The following is a 21,661-nucleotide window of genomic DNA, read 5'->3' on the forward strand; positions in this document are numbered from 1 at the left end:
ACAAAATAAACATTTATTGCTAAACCAGTACAGTTTGAAGAGAAATTTTAGAATGGTTGAAAAAAATGAGAGCCATCCATCCTGAGAAATCTAACTGTGGAAATAAAGGAAGTACTTTGAATTACCTAAAGAGAAGTACTAAGAAGTACCGAATTGGTGGGACAAAGTACCAAAACTAGTCATTAACTTTAATTTTTTTAATTGTTTTTTCATATCAGACGGTGGAAACAAAGGAACATTTTGAAATAGAAGGTAATTATATATTTCCGACTTTTATGCACTAATATACTTGTAATTTTACTAATTCTAAAAATATATTGAATTTAACTTTTCCAAATAAAGTAAACCATGTAATTTTAGTGGAAGAAGTAATTGTACTTGAAAGATCCTTTCAATCTAGAGAGTGATCCGTACAACTGATCAGTTAATTAAACGAATTATTCTCGGCAGTGTGCTACACCATTGAGCTTGATTAACATGACCTAAATAAAGCGAAACAAAACTCCTGCGAAGCTCTTGGGCATCTTACCAAATAATGGTCTGTCCTACCCACCTGATCTGGATTCCAGGCAAAAGGAGCCATCACAGAACTTGAATATGGGAAGTTAAATTCAACCATTCTAAAATGTTCCACTGTTAGATTTCTCAGTATGGATGGATCTTATTTTTTTTCCAATCATTCTAAAATTTCTCTATTAAAAAAAGGTAAAGTGAAAGTGAAAAAATACTGAAACACTATTTTTGCACCAACCTCCAAAATACGATAGTTTTATTGGAAAATAGGTATCTGCTCGAGATATTCGGCTAGTAACCTCTCAACCCAAACGAAGCCATCATATGCAGCCTTTAATCTCTCCCAAATACGCGTGCAAGCGTGTATTTTTCATGAAACCTCGATCACGCCACCAATATGCAAGGTTAACTGCACCAAGCATGCCGCATGCAACGGGAGCTATCCAATTCCAAACATGAGGCTGATCCAAGCGCATGACCTCCATGAGAAAAAGATACAACTGCGGCAGCTCCACGCCCCGACGTTCACCACGCGCAGCTCTCCAAGCCGCCTCTCCGTGTGTCTTTTCATGGCACACCTCTGGCTATGGCGATATAAAAGGGTGAGAAGCGATCAGCTTCAGCAGTCCATCATCTTTTCTCGAATACGCAGAGAAGAGCGACTGATCTTAAGATGGAGTTTCATGGAAGGCACACATGTCTATCCTCCCAGGATCCAAATTCATCTTCGGCTGCAAATGAAGAAGGGCACAACGATATCGAGTTGGAAATGGTAGCAGAAGAGAGCACGAATGGAGCTGCAGATGCTGAAGAAGCACGTAAAGACATGTTGCTTGACAGCAGCAAGTTAGGAGCTCTAAAGAGGCGAGAATTTTTCGACAATCTTGTCAAGTGTGTCGAGGATGACAACCTCCAGTTCCTGCAGAGACAAAAGGATAGAATTGAAAGGCAAGTTTTCTTTGTTGGTAACACAGAAATTATAAGTTATAATTAGCAAGTATGGTGCTCTACATGACGGTTTTTGCATTGTAATTCATTTTGATAGGGTGGGTCTGAAGCTGCCGACAATAGAGGTGAAGTATGAAAACCTTTGTGTGGAAGCAGAAAGCAGATACTCCGGAGGGAATCACCTGCCAACTATATGGAACAGCATCAAGGGTGTTTTCTCAGTAAGACAGAAACTGACTCGATACCAGTGCAGAGAATTTCATGCGGGGTCGAATACTATAATTGACTCCTCTTGCAAAACTCTTCGATTTACCAATTAGATCAAGTAATATTGGCCAAACAATTTAATATTGCAAAAACAATGATCAAATAGCTCGTTCCAAAAAAAATGTATAAGTACTTGATCTATATGCACATGTCAAAGCCCTCATATTTTTCCCTGTTTCTTTTTTTTTTGAATTACAGTACAGAGACAAGGCTGACATACCTTCACACATATTTACCCCTATGAATAAATGCACGCAAATCCTACCCTTATCAGCACCACTGAAAGTCCTCACTTTTGATTATAGTGGATATCACTGTGTTGATTGCTGAATGCACGGATGAACTTCCTTCTGAAACACCAAATTAATCCATAAATTTAGAGGATGTAGTACCCGAAGGCGGGAAACAATCCTGTCTCTATTTGAACCAAAACATAAAATAGTGGAATTTGCATAAGAATGTTTCTTTACCTTTTCATATTAAATTTACATCATGCTTCTATGTTTTATATCTTTGTGGTATATAATACTTTTCGAGATGATGGTAGGAAATTCGGAGTCATGTGGCAGAATTTAATACTATCACAAAAATTATAGCACCCTTTTAATCATAAAGTTCTCTAATCAAGGTCAATCCACCAACTTGTTTTCTTTTACATTAATGTCCGAAATCTCTGGTTATGCAAAAGAATCATCGTCTAAGTGTTTGAGGTTAGCGAAGTTGCAAGTATAACATTGAATTAATTTGTACAGAGTAAGTATTTGCAACCATTCCCATTGACGTGGACTAATGGCTTCCCTAATTTACAAGATAATAATTATGCTTACTAAACTTTCTCGTGGTTCATAGGGCCCCATCCGGTTATTTGGGTCGAAATCTAATAATAAAGTAAAGATAAACATTCTAGAAGATGTGAGTGGAATCATCAAACCCTGCAGGTATGCCAACACCAAGAATTTCATCCTTTTTTTGGAAATTACTTAAAGTACAAATATCAGTTGTAACACCAGACTTGACCTCAGAAAGGTTAACATCCAAAATGCTTGTCAGAATAGATATGAAGCTGGTAGTCTCAAGTTATTTCTCTCTCATCTCTCTCTCTTTCTCTCTCTCTCGGGTAAGTTATTTCAATATGCTTGCAGATTGACTCTTCTATTGGGACCACCAGGATGTGGAAAAAGCACACTATTGCGAGCTCTTGCTGGGCAACTCGATAAATCTCTCAAGGTAAAAGAATGCTTTTAATTCTCCAACAAGAAATATGTGTCCTGTTTCTATGTTAAATTGTTTTGTGAAATATTCAGTGCTTCATTTGCTGTACCAGACCTATATGGCCCGGCCATACGTGGTTTTAGTTGGTGGGATCAATACCATCTTATAAATGGCCAACTTATAATCCATATCACTCAAAACATAGCATATTCGGGTTAATCCTTTCAGATGAAGCAAGAAGCAAAGTGTAAGAGTAATGCTATACTTAAGCGGGAATGTTTTACATGAGGAACTAGGCCATAATCAAATTTTGTATGTGATGTATTGTACAATTCAGTATAATTGATATGATCCATATATAATTTGATAAATCATTTTAAAATTTACATATAAATTTGGTATACAAGAATAAAATGTTGGATCTCTTTAACAACAATTTTACAATTTAACGACAATTTTGGATCTCTTTCTATTTTTTCTTTTAACCTCTGTTTTTTTTCAATCTATATAATAAATACCACAGTAGGGGAACCCCTACTGTATTTCGCTCAAAAAAAACTAAGTGTAAAAGTTGCATAATTACAATATAGATATTTCAAACATACTAAATCCAAAAATATCCATTTGCATATTTATAACTAATACTCAAAGAATAAAATCAGATATGATAGCTGCGCATGTAGTTTCGAAATCGATGTTACTTATGGGTAAGCAGAAGCTTTAATTTAAAATTAATATAACTGCATTTATAAGGACTATACCTTCTCAATCTTTATGTACTAAGCAGTAAGTGGCTAAGTACCCGATGTCAAGGCATAAATCCATCAGTATCAAGATTTGAGACCCGGGAAAAGAGTAATTGCCAAACTAATCGGCACCTTTGTGTAACTACTAGTCTCTAGACTATGAGCTACTCACAGGATGACAAGAAAGAGGAAACGCACGGGCAGCAGGCCGCTTAGACGCTGAGTCTTGGGACGCATAGAACTACGGGCGACGTCACCGCAGGCGGCCGCTGTCCTCGTAACGAATTCGAAGCGCAACAAGCCGAACGAGGGAGAGGAGGGCGCCAAGGGAGGAGCGGACGGAGCGGCCTGCGGCTTGGCTGGCTCGCCATGGCCGGCGCTCCCTGCGCCTGCACGCGAGGGAGGGGCGGACGGGCTGGCCCGCGGCTTGGCCGGCTCGCCATGGCCGTCCGCACGCGATGGAGGGGCTCGGCTGCGAGGCGCATGCGGACGCGGGGATGAGAGGGAGGGCGGCTCGGCTGGCCGGGGTTGGAGAAGACGAAGTGTCGGCGGTGCTCCGCGAAGAACTCGGCCGGTTGGAGTCGGGGGCAGATGGAAGAGAGGCAAGGGTGTTACAATGGCTGATGCTAGAAAAATATGCATATTTGACATGTTTGTTTTTCATTATTGATAAAGTATTCACACCACTCCTTTACACAAAACCCATCTTTAATATTTACAAAACAAAGATCAAGCACTACAAATTTCATGATTGTCAATTCAAATGGCAAGATGGAAACCTTCTACAGGTCACGGGGGATATTTCTTACAATGGTTATAGACTTGATGAGTTTGTACCAGAGAAAACTGCTGCTTATATTAGCCAATATGATTTGCACATACCTGATATGACAGTAAGGGAAACTTTAGACTTCTCTGCCCGGTGCCAAGGTGTTGGGAGTAGAGCGGGTAATCCACTCTTCACAAATAGTATAATCATTCAAAAATGTAATTTAAGTTCCAAAGTAGTAATAATATTGTGTTTTTGTTTGCCCAAAGAAATACTCAAGGAAGTGAAGAAAAGGGAGAAGGTGGCCGGGATAATACCCGACCATGACATAGATCTATACATGAAGGTAACATTTCAGTCTCCTTTGATAAACTGCCAACATTATTATATCTGTTATTTTATCAAAACCACAGTAATATTTGTTAAGAAAACTAGAGTAGTGCAATATAGTTGAAAAGTGGAAATTCTTGTTCCTACATATTTAATTCTGATTAAAATAGGGCCTGGTTTTGATATGTCTCTAAACTAAATATCTCTGAAAACATAAAAAGTAAAATGGCTTATGTAGGCAACAATAACTGGAGCTACAGAGAAAAGCCTACAGACAGACTATATTTTGAAGGTATATATTGCTGGAACTTATAAGTTTATTTTAAACACAGTGCTCTTCGAAAGCAAATTGAAGGCGTACAGTGAATCTCAAAATACTGATTGTTTTTGTAGATCATGGGGCTAGACATATGTGCAGACACTATGGTTGGGGATGCAATGAGAAGAGGAATATCAGGGGGGCAGAAGAAAAGACTAACGACAGGTATATTAGAGCAAATATGGTTGGAAAATATGCATTCATGTAATGATCGCTAAATACTCTTTGACCTGCATGCACCAGCGGAGATGATTGTTGGACCATCAAAAGCATTTTTCATGGATGAAATATCCAATGGTTTGGATAGTTCAACTACTTTCCGGATAATTAAGTGCTTTCAGCAACTGGCCAACATCAACGAATGCACCATGCTTATTTCACTTCTTCAACCAACACCCGAGGTGTTTGATCTATTTGATGACCTGATCCTAATGGCACAAGGAAAGATTATCTATCATGGCCCTCGAAATGAAGCTCACAATTTTTTTGAAGAGTGTGGATTCAGATGCCCGGAGAGGAAAGGGATGGCTGACTTTCTCCAAGAGGTAAATTAACTATAATTCACAAAAGCATCTGAAAAGGCAAAACCACATACTTCGCAAGTTTACAGGTCTATTTTTCATAATTTGGGAATCATTAGGTATTGTCCAGAAAGGACCAAAGGCAGTACTGGTCTGGTACAGATGAATCTTACAGATACATTTCTTCTGATAAATTATCAAGCATGTTTGAAAAATATCAGAAACGGAGAAAATTAGAAGAGGCCACTGTACCTCACAAGAGCGAGTTGGACAAGGAATCTTTGTCATTCAATAAATATTCACTACCAAAACTGGAACTGCTCAAAGCATGTGGAGCAAGGGAAGCACTCTTGATCAAAAGGAATATGTTTGTTTATGCCTTCAAAACTGTTCAGGTTATTCTAGTTAGAAATCTTATTTTGTAGGAAATACAATATCTAGTATTTTGTATATATTAAATAAAGGAATACAATATAATGTTTACTCCTATATGCAGCTTTCAGTTATTGCAGTCATTACAATGTCTGTATTCTTCCGGACTCATATGACAACAGATTTAACTCATGCAAATTACTACATGGGAGCATTGTATTATTCCATGTTACTCCTTGTGCTAAATGGCCTACCAGAGATGAGCATGCAAGTTGCTAGATTACCAAGTTTCTACAAACAAAAAAGATATTATTTCTATCCTTCATGGGCTTATGCAATACCTGCATCGATCCTGAAGGTCCCTATCTCCTTATTAGACTCAATTGTGTGGATATGCATCACTTATTATGGTATTGGTTACACAGCTACAGCTTCCAGGTAAATCATTATGGAAAAAAAATCCTCAAATTTGCATCATGAGGACCAATTCTGAATCTCAGACTAACAAGAGAAGTCTTTCTTTCAAACCATTGCCAGGTTCTTCTGCCAATTTCTGATACTTTGTCTTCTCCATCAATCAGTATCATCATCGTATCGATTTATCGCTTCTTATGCTCAAACACATATTTTGACTTTCTTCTACCAATTTATTTCCCTAGCAGTCTTCCTAGTGTTTGGAGGCTTCGTTCTTTCCAAATGTAAGATAACTATCATCATAGAAAGCGCACTTACAGACCATCTATATCACTTAACACTTTGATCTTCTATGTTACTGTTATATGTATATTCCAGCATCTATGCCAGGATGGTTAAGCTGGGGATTTTGGATATCTCCATTGGCCTATGCACAAATCAGCATGGCCATAAATGAATTCTTAGCACCAAGATGGCAAAAGGTAAAAGTTTCTTCTGGAATAAATAAATGGGACCAATTGGCTGCCACCAAGCATTCAACGTTCTCACCAGCAGCTGTACATTATTTTCAGGAAACTATGCAGACCAAAACAATAGGGAATCAAATCTTGACTAATCATGGTCTCTACTACAATTGGTATTTTTATTGGATATCAGTTGGAGCGTTGCTTGGATACATCATTTTGTTTTACATTGCTTTTGGATTAGCGTTAGCTTATAGAAAGCGTAAGTTCACTACTAAAAGTGCATAGGATACTATAAATTATATTATTTACTGAAGAAACAGAGCATGCTTCTATCCGCTCCAGCTATTGAATATAATGGAAGCATTCCTAGAAAGTGCTGCATTAACGGACAGGAAGAAGAGATTGATATCCACAAAAAATCTAATGATCGTGCAAACATGACCCAAGAAGGTAATCCCATCAACCACCCTCCTGCCCCCTTATTAGCATAGCAGTGGAGAGCCTACTAAAATATTACATTGATATTAGTAAGGTACCATATTACTATAAAATTTGCATAAATTTCTCAACAAAAATATGACGCTACTAGAGTTTTGTCTCAACCAGAATCCATTCCAATACGTAATCTCCTACATCTTCATCTTCTTTGCAGCAAAGATGGTTATGCCTACTATGCAACTTGCACTTACATTCCGCAACCTGAACTACTATGTTGACACACCAAAGGTAAATATTCCCTGCTTTTTCTTACTATTCATGTAACGCTTGCCTGCTTTTTGTTTGAAGTATCTAAGCATTGTACCCGTGCTGCAGGAAATGCTAAAACAAGGCTACCCTGCAAGAAGAATTCAACTACTTAACAGTGTCACTGGTGTATTCCGTCCTGGTGTTCTTACTGCGTTAATGGGTGTCAGTGGAGCTGGGAAGACAACACTACTAGATGTACTGGCAGGAAGGAAAACCGGAGGATATATTGAAGGAGACATAAGAATAGGTGGACGTACCAAGGTGCAAGAAACATTTGTCAGAATCTTGGGTTATTGTGAGCAAGTTGACATGCATTCTCCACAGCTTACAGTTGAAGAGTCTGTAGCTTATTCAGCTTGGCTTCGTCTGCCTTCGAAGGTTGACGAAAAAACAAAATCTGTACGTCCAATATGGAAGTTCGTAGGACATTTTCAAATTTTATTATCAACAATTGGTATGCCAAGCACCAAATGGAAAATGATAAAAAAAGGTCACATAAGCAACTGACCATTGTCTTCATTTTTCTTGTTAACACACAGGAATTTGTTGATGAAGTCCTCAAAACTGTTGAGTTAGATGAAATAAAAGATGCTTTAGTCGGGAGGCCAGGAATGAATGGATTATCCTTGGAGCAGCGGAAAAGGCTAACAGTTGCAGTTGAACTTGTTTCAAACCCATCAATCATACTAATGGATGAACCAACTACAGGACTAGATGCTAGATCAGCTGCAATTGTTATACGTGCAGTGAAAAATATATCTGAAAAAGGAAGGACAGTAGTATGTACAATTCATCAGCCTAGCACTGACATTTTCGAGGCATTTGATGAGGTATTTAAGTATTTGCAATATATTGCAATTTTTTAATAAATTGACATCAATAATCTAGTACAAAGCAATTAGTTTATGAAAAAGAAACCATGAGACTTGAAGACAATATCAAGAACTTTAGGTGTCCATTTTGTCAAAGCAAAGATTCATATGCAGGTCCTTCCTGTTTCAGAAATATCTGATGATACAAAGTTATATGCAGGTCATTGAGGAATCTTATATAATTTAATCATATAAAGTTATCGATAATGCTGTCGTATAAATCATAATTTTCTTAGGCTCATCATTGATTATATGCAAACAAATAATTATGAACCTTAAATCCTCGTAACTTATCACTTGCGTTAATCCATACTACCAAATTTCAAATGAACTTGAGTAATAAACTATGTTGATTGTCTTCATGTACTTCTTTTTCATAAGATCAATCTGTCACGGTGAAAGTTATTTAATACAGTATTTTTATGAATGTGTCAAAGATGTTCTGAAAAAATGACAGCTTTTGGCTGCAGAATAAATTATATAGCGTGCAGTTGAGTCTGAGAATATTTAATTGACTGCATAAACCAGCTCGCAGAAGCACTCGAAACGCTTAAGGCAGTGCTTTGTATGAAGCCTGAGCAGAGAGGCATCATTCAAGCTAAAGTGATCAATAAAAAATATATTTGGTTATACTTTGATGTTTAACTTTTCAGTTTCCTCCTGTTGTAAGTACAACATAAATAAATGTTATAAAAGTAGGCCAACTTGTTAGTCTTCTTGCCTTGTTTTGTAAAGCACCACTATACATGTAAAGAGAAATGCCTCACAATAGCCTATTTCTAGTTTCTGCTTTCAACTTTCTAGTAACCCAAAAAGAAAAAGTTCTTTCCAGAACTTCTAGAAAGATTTTTTTCTGCGACTGCTACAAGAAATTTTCCTTCTTTGAATTCAGTAAATCTTTTTGTGCAGCTTATTTTAATGAAAAATGGAGGAAAAATAATCTACAACGGGCCAATAGGAAAGCAATCTTGCAAAGTGATTGAGTACTTTGAGGTCAGTGTTCTTTGAAATGATCCCCAATGGTGTATCTATCCACTATGGTTTTTATCCTTTTATTTTGAATTCAAATGGTATTAAAATTTTTAGCATGATTATTCAATTATTAATGATAGGCAATGTTAGCCTACACGCCAAATGTTAAACAGTCGATCATCTATCATTTAGCTATTTATTCAGGCTAAACGTCCATTTAAATAGGTTAAGCAGTCATTAAACAGGGTAAACAGTTGATTAAACTGGCACGACTAGCCGCTATGTAGCATTTAAATGGTATGTAAACAGGTTAAATGGCCGTGTAGATGAACACTGATGGTAGGAAATTGCATAGAAAATGATTTTCCTAAATGGTTATGGAGTTGTCTTTGTTCAATTAAAGGGCGGAGCGTATGATAGCCAGACAATGCCAGTTTCCAGTGGCTTTTCTTTTCACATAATTGGTAATCCAATGGATAAAATCTCCTCATGCCATTCCGAATGTCTTGAATTTGCCACTTTTAATGACTGAGGTGGGCTCAGTGATGCACATGTCAAACTTTGGATTGCAAATTATTCCAATGGAAAATTTTCATCATATATGCTCAAGTAACATTGCCTTTGATGTCATTTGTATCCACTATGTAACTTGGGTCAGAGCTCACAACAAAAGATGATGTATAGCATACTTTCAGCCTTGCATTTTCATGTAAAAATTGATGTGTAAATCGTATAAATCAGTCTAGCATCAAGATGTAGTGATAAAAAATATGCCTGTGTTGTTTTTACTTCAAAAAAAATATGCCTGCGTTCTGTCCTTACTGCAACAACCCAGATAATGATGCATCGTGTTATTATGAGGAATTTGGTAAAATCATATTATTGCAAAAATATGCATCCAAATTTAAGATGAAGATGCCTTAAACTGTGTGGTAGGGGTGTGCAAACTGTACATCCGAACATACAACCAACTGAGGCTCAGTTCCTGGTACACGAAGGAACTAATAGGTTCTGCTTCTTTGAATCAACAGAAAATTTCCGGGGTCCCAAAGGTAGAGAGAAATAGAAATCCTGCTACTTGGATGATGGACATAACATCGCCATCCATGGAGGTTCAATTCAATATAGACTTTGCAAGTACCTACCAAGAATCACCATTGCATAGGTACATCATATTGTCACTCTGTTTCGCATTTAATGATCAATACAGAATACTATTAAAATTATGCCAACAAAACATCTCCAATGAACTTACAAAAAGATTTATAGCTTTTTCTTGTTTTTTGCAGGGACAGGCAAGAGCTTGTTAAGCAACTAAGTAGTCCACTACAAAATTCAGACGGCCTGTATTTCACCTATCGCTTCCCGCAAAATGGATGGGGGCAATTTAAAGCTTGTTTATGGAAACAGAACATAATTTACTGGAGAAGCCCTCAGTATAATTTGAATCGTATGGTGATGACAGTGATGCTAGCCTTGATCTTTGGAGCATTGTTCTGGAGGCGTGCAAAGATATTGTAAGTCCACACCCTACTTCTGTTTTTCGCTCTATACATAAGACCTCAGTCTTCACAGTTCTCTTACCATACAGATGTTTAGTATTATTACTAGAACATAATTCAGTACCGAGGTATCCCACAGATTCAATAGGCTAACTGCTATCTTTTTCTTTCTCCCTCCAAGAAACAATGAGCAGGATTTATTCAATGTTCTTGGTGCAATGTATATGGGGGTTATACAACTTGGTGTTTATAATGAACATTCGATTATATCATTCAGTACAACAGAGCGCATTGTAATGTATCGTGAGAAATTTGCAGGGATGTACTCTTCCTGGGCGTACTCATTAGCACAGGTCAGATATTTATCACATGTTTGTAGGCATAGAAAAATCTACATTAAAAAATAAACTAAATTTCTTCACCTTCTACAGGCTGCAATAGAGATCCCTTATGTCTTCATCCAAGCAATACTCTATACATTCATCACCTACCCGACAATTGGCTATTATTGGACAGCATACAAACTCCTACTGTTCTTCTACGCCATCTTTTGCTCAGTTCTTTCTTATATATATGTTGGATTGCTGCTTGTTTCAGTAACCCCAAATGTTCAAGTTGCCACAATACTGGGAACATTTTTCAACACAATGCAGACACTATTCTCAGGGTTTATTTTACCTGCACATGTAAGTCTTGGCTTCCTCTTTGTATTACAAGTGTGATAACGTAGCTTATTAAAAAATATAGTTATTTTGAGACATGGTTTAATACTAATACCCTGACCCATTAGCAACCTGTTAGTAGTAGTGTCGTTGGCTCATGTGGCCAAATGGTGTTGTTTTCGTGGTGATTTTGTGCCACCTTAGAAATTTAGATAGGTGATGAAAGCCAGCTTATAATCCTTGTCACAGCAAAAATAGCACTTTTGGTTAATCCTTTTACACGAAGGGGGGATGGAAGTGTAAGAGATGTGCGATGTGTATGCATACTTGTTCCACATGAGAAGCTGGACCATAAGCAGATTTTGAACATGAGGTGTTACACATGGTCACGGAAGTGCAAGTTAATTTGACTTTTTTTATAGAAAGTTAGATTGGCAACACTACAAAGATATATCACTTAGGAATTTGCATTTATCATGATTCTGACAATTGATCCTAGGGGGACTAGTTTAACCATATGAACACTATTTCTAACTTGCATTGCATAGAGAAAATATATATTCCCGCTTTTCAAAAAAAAATATTCCCTCCATTCCAAATGTAAGACGTTTCAGTTTTGCTCTAGGTCAAACTTATAGCATCTACAACACCAAATAAATACAATATCAGGTCATATTTCATGGTGGATTTAATGAAGCTAATTTGATGTGTTGATGTTGATGTATTTTCTATGAATTTGGTAAAAAAAAGTTAGAGAAGTTTGATTTACGACAAAACTAAAACCTCTTAGATTTTAGAAAAAAAGAACTATATTAAAACATATGTATTGATTTGTGTAGAAAAATGTGTTCGTAATATTATATATCATAATTGGGTTTTATAGTTTTTTACAATGGCAAAAATTAAATTTAGAGACCATGTTGATGTCCAAAAAAATTGTTTTTGAGCATTTTTGTCCATAGAATAACAATGATTTTAGCATGAACCTATTGGCATCATATTTATGTTGCCAATCTATGGAACACATTTGGCAACCTAATCACAAGAATTAGCAACACATGGAATTGCATAGTGGCTTTCCATTTATAACAAAATCTGCAATACTTTGCCAATTCTTCAATAATTGATATGTAAACATCGAGTTTGAATTCAAATCATATATGTTGCAAGAAGAAATGTATGATACCATTCTATAACCATAACTCCGAGGATATACTCAAAGTGTTGAAAAAATTAATCATATTCTTATTTTACTATTGTTTTGATTGAGTATACAAAGTTAGATACTTAGATGCTATTCCTCTTTCTATGCACCCATTTTTTTCTAGCTGTAGTAACTTTGTAAATTCTAACCTACCTAAAAAACATACTAGACACTAGAGTAGTTATGAAACATTAGCAGCTTGGAAGATTAACTAATATACGCTAAAAATAGAATAATTGTATGATATATTTGAGTGATGATGTTTTGCAGCATTCAAACATAATGGCAGAACAGTAGCAATGAAAGACAGATAATGTCCCCTGTAAAAACTTTTACCTCACTTATTCATTTTAGATGAAGATAACAACTAATCCTAAACATTATGTAGTGGAAAATTAATTTCATTTTTTTGTAAAGGAGAAAAGTATTTCATGAACCAAGAGTTTCTCTATATATATGTTCTGTATGGAGGAAAGCATTAATGTCCACTTTAATTTTTCATTTCAGCAAATGCCAAAGTGGTGGATCTGGTTGTATTACCTTGGCCCTACATCTTGGATACTCAATGCCCAATTGACCTCCCAGTACGGAAACATAGGCAAGGAGGTCAATGTATTTGGAGAAACCAAAACTGTTGCTGTTTTCTTGAATGATTATTTCGGGTTTCATCAAGACAGGCTAAGCATAGTAGCTACAGTTATCACTGCATTCCCTATTGTAGTGATTATCCTTTACACTCTCTCAGTTGAAAAGTTGAACTTCCAAAAGCGGTAAACAAATTCCATGTATGAAATGGTATGCCTATGAAATATGCTCAATCCTCTTGTTCAAGAAAGGAACTTGTGCAAAAGTGATTCCATCTTGTGTTATTCTATAAAATATTTAGAAATTATTACTCTATCCATCTTATCCATTGTTCTTTACTAATTAATGGCTGAAGCAGACCAATTTGGATACATAACTTACTTTGGATTAGAATCAGGATGGATGTTGTATGGTGACTCAAATTCTACTTGGACTTGGACTCAATAAGGGTGTACTATTAGGACTCCTAATTATGCTAGGAATTGAGTGTTGAATCCTACTAGGAATAGGACACCTATTTGCATGTACGAGGGTCTTGGAGAGTACTACATAAACAAGGGTTTGGAAGCCAATAGTCAACACGCAAGGTCTCATCCAAGACTTATAAGGGGCCATTAGGAGCTCTCAGGAGGATTAGGCTAGACAGTTCTATATATAGCACTAGATTCTTATATAGAGTAAGAATCAGATAGTCCTAGAGGGTATCAAGTAAAGCTGCGAGAAAGTGACAATCACTTATTCTTTTTTTGAGCGGATACAATCACTTATTCTTATGGAGTTCTACTTAAAGAATTTGTGGTCAGCTTCTCCAAAATCTTATTCTCTTGTCGTGGTTGCTTTAATGTCATCATCTGCGGTGTTCTTAAGACAGTGCAAGCTCGTGTTGTATTTGCAAATCCTTTCAGGATTTGAGGACTATTATGTATAATGAGGGGTATCATATTCGAACAATGGATTTATTACTTTACTTGGCTAAACACATGTTTTGTACCACAAATGCGAATGGGAGCTACAGGTTGATATTTAGCTATATTAGCTACGAGCACTTATGTCTCTGAATGGCTCTGCTTTTTGCATTATCGAAGTTACACTATACTACATGTGCATCCATGGACCAAAATGAAAATGCAATTTTGCATTTGAACTTATTTTCTGAGAAAAAAAACAAGGCATCACTCTATTTCTATACTCTCTAACAACCATAATTATTATTAGATAAGTATTGTTCATACTACTCTGATCTAGGGTTTAAAATTTAACAACTTCCAAATTATCATGTGCTTATAGTTTTGTCCTAATATAAACTACATATTAGAAATTTTTATTTGACATCGTAAATTGGCTATTCAAAACCTTGGAAACCATAAATTTGAGCCCAATCTAGTTAGGCATGGACAAAAGGCTTGAAGAAACTCAATGCTTATTTCTTTCTAAATGAAGTGTTGATGTATTTTAAATAAATAAACAGTCAATGGGATATCTACATAAAGTATATTTAAACTTTGTTTTATTTTTCGTTGAGTTGAGCTATGTGGTATTAGGCCTGACAGGTTCAAGCATCAAAGAATCACTAACAAGTCAACACTTGAGAACCCAACCCATTCATGACAATGATGCCACATTAGCATAAGAAGAATTTGGGAAATGAGAGCGTCTCCCTAACCTAAAATAATGTATCCCTTATGAGTTGTTTTAGTGAACACTTTAAAATATTTTCAGCATATAACTAAAACATGTCCTCTGCTATAATAGTTTCTAGCTATGATGCCTTCTGCCCATAGCTAGCAACCTGCCCAATAGTTATAACACTCTTAATTGAACCCCAACAATACTGAAGTGGCTTGAATGGTCGGTTTGGGGGTTTTGGTACGTCAACCCATAACGTTATGCCAAAAAACACTGACAGCTAGCGCCGGGCAGGTGCTTTCGGCAACGATCCGGACGTATTTTTCCTAGTTTTTTGAACAAAGAATATGTGACGTATTTTTTTCAAAGTTGGGTGAAGTATGGTATCAATCTTTTTTTAAGATAAGGAATATAGTTTGTTACCACAATTATGTTGAGTATGATATCAAATTCGTGATGATCTTATTTTCAATCTATGACGGTTAGAGAGGTCTGTCATAGAAAGTGGGCTCAAATTGAAGCCCGAACGAGCCATTTGCAGATTCATGACGAAAATCCATAAATCGTTATAAATGATACCCTGTTTATGACATTTCTCAAAAACGTCACAAAAAATCCATCATAGATTAAATGGTTTCTTGTAGTGTCCCCTGGAGAAACTCAATGGCATCTATCATCTTCAAGTTTGACGCCGCATTTGAAGAAGGCACGACGTTCATCTTCAACTCCTAGGTCTGCATCGCGAACAGCGCGGGCAACTTTCGCCACCACCTCGAGACTCCGGCCATGATGCTTCACTAGCAAGAGCGCTCAACGATCTCGTCGAATAATACTTTGGCGAGTTCTCAATCTCTGACCTGGTCAAAGATCTGGAAGATGACTCGGGTCCAACCCAACTTGTCGGTGTGGAATCTAGTTGACTAGTAAATATAAGTAGTTTTGCCATGCGTTAGATCGGATGTGTCCTAGCACGTAATGACATAGGATTTATACTGGTCGGGCAAGGTGCCCTACATCTAGTTCAAGGTTGGTCGATCGACTGTATTCCTGAGCCCAGGTGCTCGAAGTTTGCAGTGGGGGTACAACCGAGTGAGGAATGAGAAGGGGGTGTCCCAGACCCGGTCGTGCTCTGGTCCGAGTGGAAGAGAGTGACGGGGGGCTCGAATCGTGCGCTATGTGTTGGAGAAAGTGCTCGCTAGATTTCTCATGATGTCTGTGTGGAGGGGCCCATCTCATGATCTCTTGGCTCTTCTCGTACTTTCTACGGACCTCCGCGGACCTCTTCTTCTTCCTGGCGAGTGCAGCATCCTTCTGGGCGGCCTGCTGGGCCGCGCCTTCCGCCCCTTTCAGGAGATGCGGTCGGGACTTGTAGCATTCGAGCCTCTCCAAAATAGATGACTCAGAATCAGTCGGGAGATCAAAATGAAAAAGAAAAGGGTCACGGGAAGGAAACATATCAAGATGGACCACCTCTCAATGTAGAGGGGTCCGGGGGTCCCATCCAGGGTCGGTTGCCACCCTAACTACAGCACCCGATCGAGACGTCCCCAGATCTCGCTCCCTGGCAGCTCCTCTGACGACGCGTGGTCGGGGTCCGATGAGTCAGAGTACTCCCATATCGGTCGCGCTCTCTCCGCCAACGGGGCAATCCGACGACGGACGAAGGTCTCAAAGACCCGCAGCCCGTTGAGACCCTCCTGCACGCGCTTCCGCAGCGCCGCCTCGATGGTCTCCAGCCGGCTCTGTCGACGGGAAGCGGCACCCCACGTCCAGCTATCCTTCTTCTCCGACCTCCTCCCGGTTGGAATTGTTGGGAGAGTACAACGGGTAGACGACCAAAAGCTTGGACCACTTCTGCAGGGCGAATCCGCCAACTGGAGCCGCTCCGACCGCCTTCCCCTTCTCCTCTGACAGAGCTCGCCCACTAAAGATCTACCGGAAGAGATCCCCGTGCGGCTCAATCTCGAGGAAGGCTTCGCAAATGGTGATGAAGCCGGTGATGTGCAGCACCCCAGTCGGGTTGAGGTGCTGCAGCTCCAACCCCCACTCGTTAAGAAGCCTGCGCAGGAACCAGTGTGCGGGTACCCGAGCCCACGCTCGTGGAAGGTGAGGAAGGAGACAATTTCGTCGGACCGGGGCTGTGGAACACCCTCCCCCCGCTCAGGAGCCCTCCAGTGCGCCACCTCCTTCAGCGGGAGCAGCCCCCTTTTCACAAAATCGGCCAGCAGGTCCTCCCCCACGGTGGATGGCCTCCAGTTTGACATTGCTTGCCGGATCAACGAATGGATCTGTAAGATCTCCTTCTCCCTCCCTCCATCTCTCTCTCTCTACCCTCCTCTCTCCTAAGATTCATCGTGGCGCGCAAGGAAGCCTGGTGAAAAGAAAGCAAGGGAAGCGGCAGCGGTTGAAGAAAGGCGAAAGGACAGGAGAAAGACCCTCAGCCTCCCCCCTATTTAATGGGGAAGGCTGCGCAGAGTCCTAGCGGTCGGAATGTAACTGACGGGATGTGTCCTAGGTGGGACCCACCCACTGCCGCAATGGAGGTGCGAGAAATGGGGCATGACTGCATGCAAATGACCCTCCGCCTTCCAAGGCAGGGTTGGGGGGCCCACCATCAGAATCTCCATCGGGGAGAGGCTAATGGGCCACCCGAGCTGGTCAAATGGCTCGAGCATCTGCCAAGAGATGGGTAAGGAGCAATCGAATGCCACATGAAGGTTACACCAACCCTATCACGAACGACGAATCCGGATTCCACTTGGGCACGCCCGTTAGGAGCTCCCCAACCCCATCACTCGAGCCGTCGAGGTAAGCAGCATCAGCTTAACCCCTCCGGTTGCGGAAATCATGGATGGGGTGACGCCTAAAAACCGGACCGAGGTAATTTTACCAACCCTCTGTTTCCTTACCCATTGCAAGAGCATTCATTCATTCATCCATCCATCCCATGCATGCATACATTCATTCATACATTCATCTCATACATACGGTCATTGCATTTGATTGCTTTGCGTCACGTCACAAAGCAATGGTCGGCTGATTCGAAATGAGCCACGATCGACCGAGGTTCGAAGGCCAGTCCATGAAGGACTCGAGGCTGCCTCGCATCAAATGGAGCTAGGGGAAAAGCAGATGAGCCCCAACGGCCTCCACCAGACCCACTCAGAAGCGGACAGGGTCATCTCAACTTCTCGTTTGATCCTGACCTCAAGCCATGCCCACAGAATCTCCATCGAGGAGAGGCCAGCGGGCCACCTGAGTCAGTCGGATGGTTCGGGCATCTGCCGGGAGGCGGGTCAAGGAGTAGTGGAATGCCACATGAGGGCTATGCCGACCCCATCATGAACAACGGACCTAGATTCCATTCGGACATACCCATTAGGAGCTCACTGAGCCCGTCACTCGAGCCATCGAGGAAAGTGGCGTTAGCTCAACCCCTCGGGTTGCGGAAACCGCGGATGGGGTGACGCATGAAAAGATGCGAACGACCCCGACCGAGCCCAACAGGGATCGAGGGCTCGAGCTGATAGATCCCGACTTGAGAGTCCAACCGGTGACACAGGTCGCGGTCGGGAACCCACATGGGCAAACACCCGACTCGCGTTGAGGATTGTCTCATACCAACCGGTGGAGACACACGAGTCCGCGATTCTGGAAAAGTATGAAAGTACTCAACTTCGACCGACTCCCCGGTCGACCGTAGGCTCGGGGGGCTAGGCATCTACTCGACGCGCCTCCACGGCTCTCGCCGTCCCTCTCCACGGGGGTTGGGCGCTTGTATCTACTCGGTGCACCTCCGCGGCCTTGGCTAGTCCTCTCCTCGGGGACTAGACGCCTGATCTTACTCGGCCACCTACGCAACGCAGCAAACAAAGGGGGAAAATGCCAAAGTCCCAACGACAACCCACCTCCACGGCGCAATAGGCACAAGAAACATATACTGATGAAAACTTTCATTGAGCTAAAAAAGGCTTTTACAATATCACGCACAAGCGTGCATGAACAGAAGCCACATGCTTTTACATTATCACGCAAAGCGTGTGAAAACAGAAGTCCCAGGCTTTTACAATATCACGCAAAGCGTGCGTGAACAGCCCCAGGACTGCTCTACACCTCGGAGCAAGAAGCGTCGAGACGGGAAAAGAGAAATGAGCGCACGCAATACAAGAAAGCTGCGCTCAAAGTTTTCTCCTCCCTCTGGAACGGTGCCCTCGTCTTCTCACCCAGCATCCAAGAAGGATCTGGTCGGGACACACGATGCCCTCTCCTTACGGGAAATCTTCTAGCATCATGGTCCCTGGACATGCCCGAAGAGACTGTGAAGGGAAGGAGCATCTGGGTACCTATTACAAGAAATTTTCTAGCATCATGAAGACTACACGAAGCTACCCCTGGTGAAAAGCAAAAGCCTCAAGCCAACCAACGCTATAACTCAAGCCATGAGGACTCTAGATGCAGAAGCAATCCTATTTATAGCCGGGCCGCCAGCTACCGTCCAGGAGCGTTACAATACGCGCCTATGACTACGCAATAGAGGTACCTGGGCACGAGGTGACAAAATAGTATCCACGTGAAACTTATTCTTATCATCAGGAATCCAGAGCTAGTGTTCACATGCGGCTCGTCCTTTTTGCAACAAGACAAAGCCGAATGGCACTCCCGTATGTCCCTCCTAATAGGGCAGCAACATGCCGGTCAAAATCCAACAGTCCCTTCACGGCTTCAAAAAGCCCCAAAGGGTTTCGGGGGCTGCTGACGGGTCCATAGACCTGGGGTCCCCAATGGGCCCGCTTTTTCACAACGCCCAATCCAACAAGAGGCGCAGTGATAATGCACGCCTGAGCCGGCCCAAATATGCAACGCCAGGCCGAGACCATGATCCGGCCACCGACTGGTGCTTCCTGGTCGGGGCCAGGACCACAGCCCGACTCTAACTGAGTTCCCCCGACCAGGGACACGCCCGACCTACACACACCACTCCTTCCCGACTGACACGGTCGGGACCGACTAGGACAACCGATCGGGGACGCCTGCTTGGTGTGGGCCCAGGGAGTAGGTGGAGCAGATAAGGGAAAACACTCAGGTCAACCACCGTACAGAAGACCGTACCTTACCATGCCCTACGCACGCACCGCACAGTGCCGTCGTGCCGTGTCAGACGGACACTGTGCTACCTGCCCGTCACGACAGAGCATGAACAGGGAAGGAGGGCGATGGCCATACCGTACCCGGTGACGTGGGCAACGACAAGACTAGGCAGTGCCCACACTCTCTCTCTCTCTCTCCCTCACTGACTTGTAAGGCCGTCCCCTTGGACTATAAAAGGGGACGCCCCCCCTCCACATCAGACATCACGAGAAATCTAGCGAGCACTTTCTCCAACACATAGCGCACGATTCGAGCTCCCCGTCACTCTCTTCCACTCGGACCAGAGCTCGACCGGGTCTCGGACACCCCCCTTCTCATTACTCACTCGTCTATACCTCCACTGTAAACTTCGAGCACCTAAGCTCAGGAATACAGTCGACCGACCAACCCCGAACTGGACATAGGGCACGTTGCCCGAACCAGTATAAATCTTGTGTCATTGTGTGCTAGGCCACATCCAATCTAACGCACGACAAAACTACTTATATTTTTAGTCGGCCAGATTCCGCACCGACACGACTACTACTCTAGTGCAGATTGGGCTGTCCAAGATGGTTATGAAACCACCGGCTAGTCCAAGCCGGTGGGTCATCGTGGTGGGAAGTTGGCTCTTGGTGGTGGCTGTGAAGCAACAATCAAAGTTGCCCGCGCCATCAAGCTAGCCCAACGATCGCAACGATGATCGCACTTCCTCGTGAAGATGATTAGGTCTATCAAGCTCGTCCAATGATCGCGACGACCTAGCTGGCATGCTAGCTGCCGGTGTTTAGACCAGTAACTTGACGAGGGATACCTAAGGTAGTGAATCGTGTCTTGTGTTCATCTTTAAGTTCTTGATCTCGGCGAAATCCCTCCAACCAATCTACTACCTTAGGGTATCCCTCGGTAGGTTGCCGGTCTAAACACCAACATTAGGGAGAGAGATATCAGTAAAAGATGCATTTAGCTCTAAGTTATTATAATATGGAGAACTGTGTTGTTAGTTATTTTACTCGCTAGCTATTCGGTTTTGATAAATTTTGAATGTTTTGATGCCAACCATATATTTCCAAATGGAGGGAGGAGATGACTATTTTACCAAGTTTTTCCTATGTCTCTATAATTAATATGCACCGGATTGTACATTGGACATAGCATATAGGCGCTACTACTACTAACACCAAGCGTTTGAGAAAGTATCATGATCATGTCCAACGGAAGAGATCAGTTGGGGAACGCCATATCAACATGAGATCAATTTCGTCGAGACATCGTGGCCACAGCATGCCCCAGCCTTGTTTCCACGTCTTTTTAAAATAAAACAAACTAAAGACCTAATAAAACTTCAAGTGTACTGTAACCAGTTCTGAAGCTTAAGGACAAGATCCACCAGCTGGAGATACGTCAAACGCTGAGTAGAGTGCCGCATGGTGTGCTGCATCTGAATTGCTGCTTTGACTCCTTGAATGCAAGCTGAGATCTCCAC

General features: G+C 41.2%; 1 protein-coding gene across 4 annotated transcripts; it reads left to right on the plus strand.

Moving 5' to 3' along the window:
* The first annotated feature begins 933 nt into the window (after positions 1-933).
* LOC101780660 (ABC transporter G family member 50) lies at positions 934-14,225 on the plus strand. 4 transcript variants are annotated; one of them, XM_012842953.2, is made up of 24 exons: positions 934-1,461; positions 1,559-1,682; positions 2,578-2,666; positions 2,871-2,955; positions 4,475-4,634; positions 4,725-4,801; positions 5,024-5,077; positions 5,179-5,269; positions 5,348-5,649; positions 5,745-6,020; positions 6,122-6,435; positions 6,535-6,695; positions 6,790-6,893; positions 6,984-7,137; positions 7,221-7,328; positions 7,531-7,604; positions 7,692-8,024; positions 8,165-8,455; positions 9,407-9,490; positions 10,501-10,634; positions 10,759-10,986; positions 11,290-11,324; positions 11,403-11,657; positions 13,345-13,627. In XM_012842953.2, the coding sequence occupies exons 1-24, from the start codon at positions 1,187-1,189 to the stop codon at positions 13,488-13,490; spliced, it is 3,954 nt and encodes a 1,317-aa protein (XP_012698407.1). In that variant the 5' UTR covers positions 934-1,186; the 3' UTR covers positions 13,491-13,627. The 4 variants fall into 4 exon arrangements, with proteins under 4 accessions (XP_012698407.1, XP_004982568.1, XP_022678987.1 ...); XM_004982511.4 differs by having other exon boundaries at positions 937-1,461; positions 11,153-11,324; positions 13,345-14,225; XM_022823252.1 differs by lacking the exon at positions 2,578-2,666 and having other exon boundaries at positions 1,327-1,461; positions 11,153-11,324; positions 13,345-14,225.
* The last annotated feature ends 7,436 nt before the right edge of the window (positions 14,226-21,661 follow it).

Source organism: Setaria italica, chromosome IX, assembly GCF_000263155.2.
Source record: "Setaria italica strain Yugu1 chromosome IX, Setaria_italica_v2.0, whole genome shotgun sequence".
Lineage (NCBI taxonomy): Eukaryota > Viridiplantae > Streptophyta > Magnoliopsida > Poales > Poaceae > Setaria > Setaria italica.

Bases quoted from the DNA above. Each gene is read 5' to 3' on its own strand.
- LOC101780660 (XM_004982511.4), top strand. From the start codon at position 1,187: ATGGAGTTTCATGGAAGGCACACATGTCTATCCTCCCAGGATCCAAAT. The intron at 8,456-9,406 runs GTATTTAAGTAT...CTTTTTGTGCAG, and splicing joins TTTTCGAGGCATTTGATGAG to CTTATTTTAATGAAAAATGG. The intron at 9,491-10,500 runs GTCAGTGTTCTT...TTGAATCAACAG, and splicing joins AAGTGATTGAGTACTTTGAG to AAAATTTCCGGGGTCCCAAA.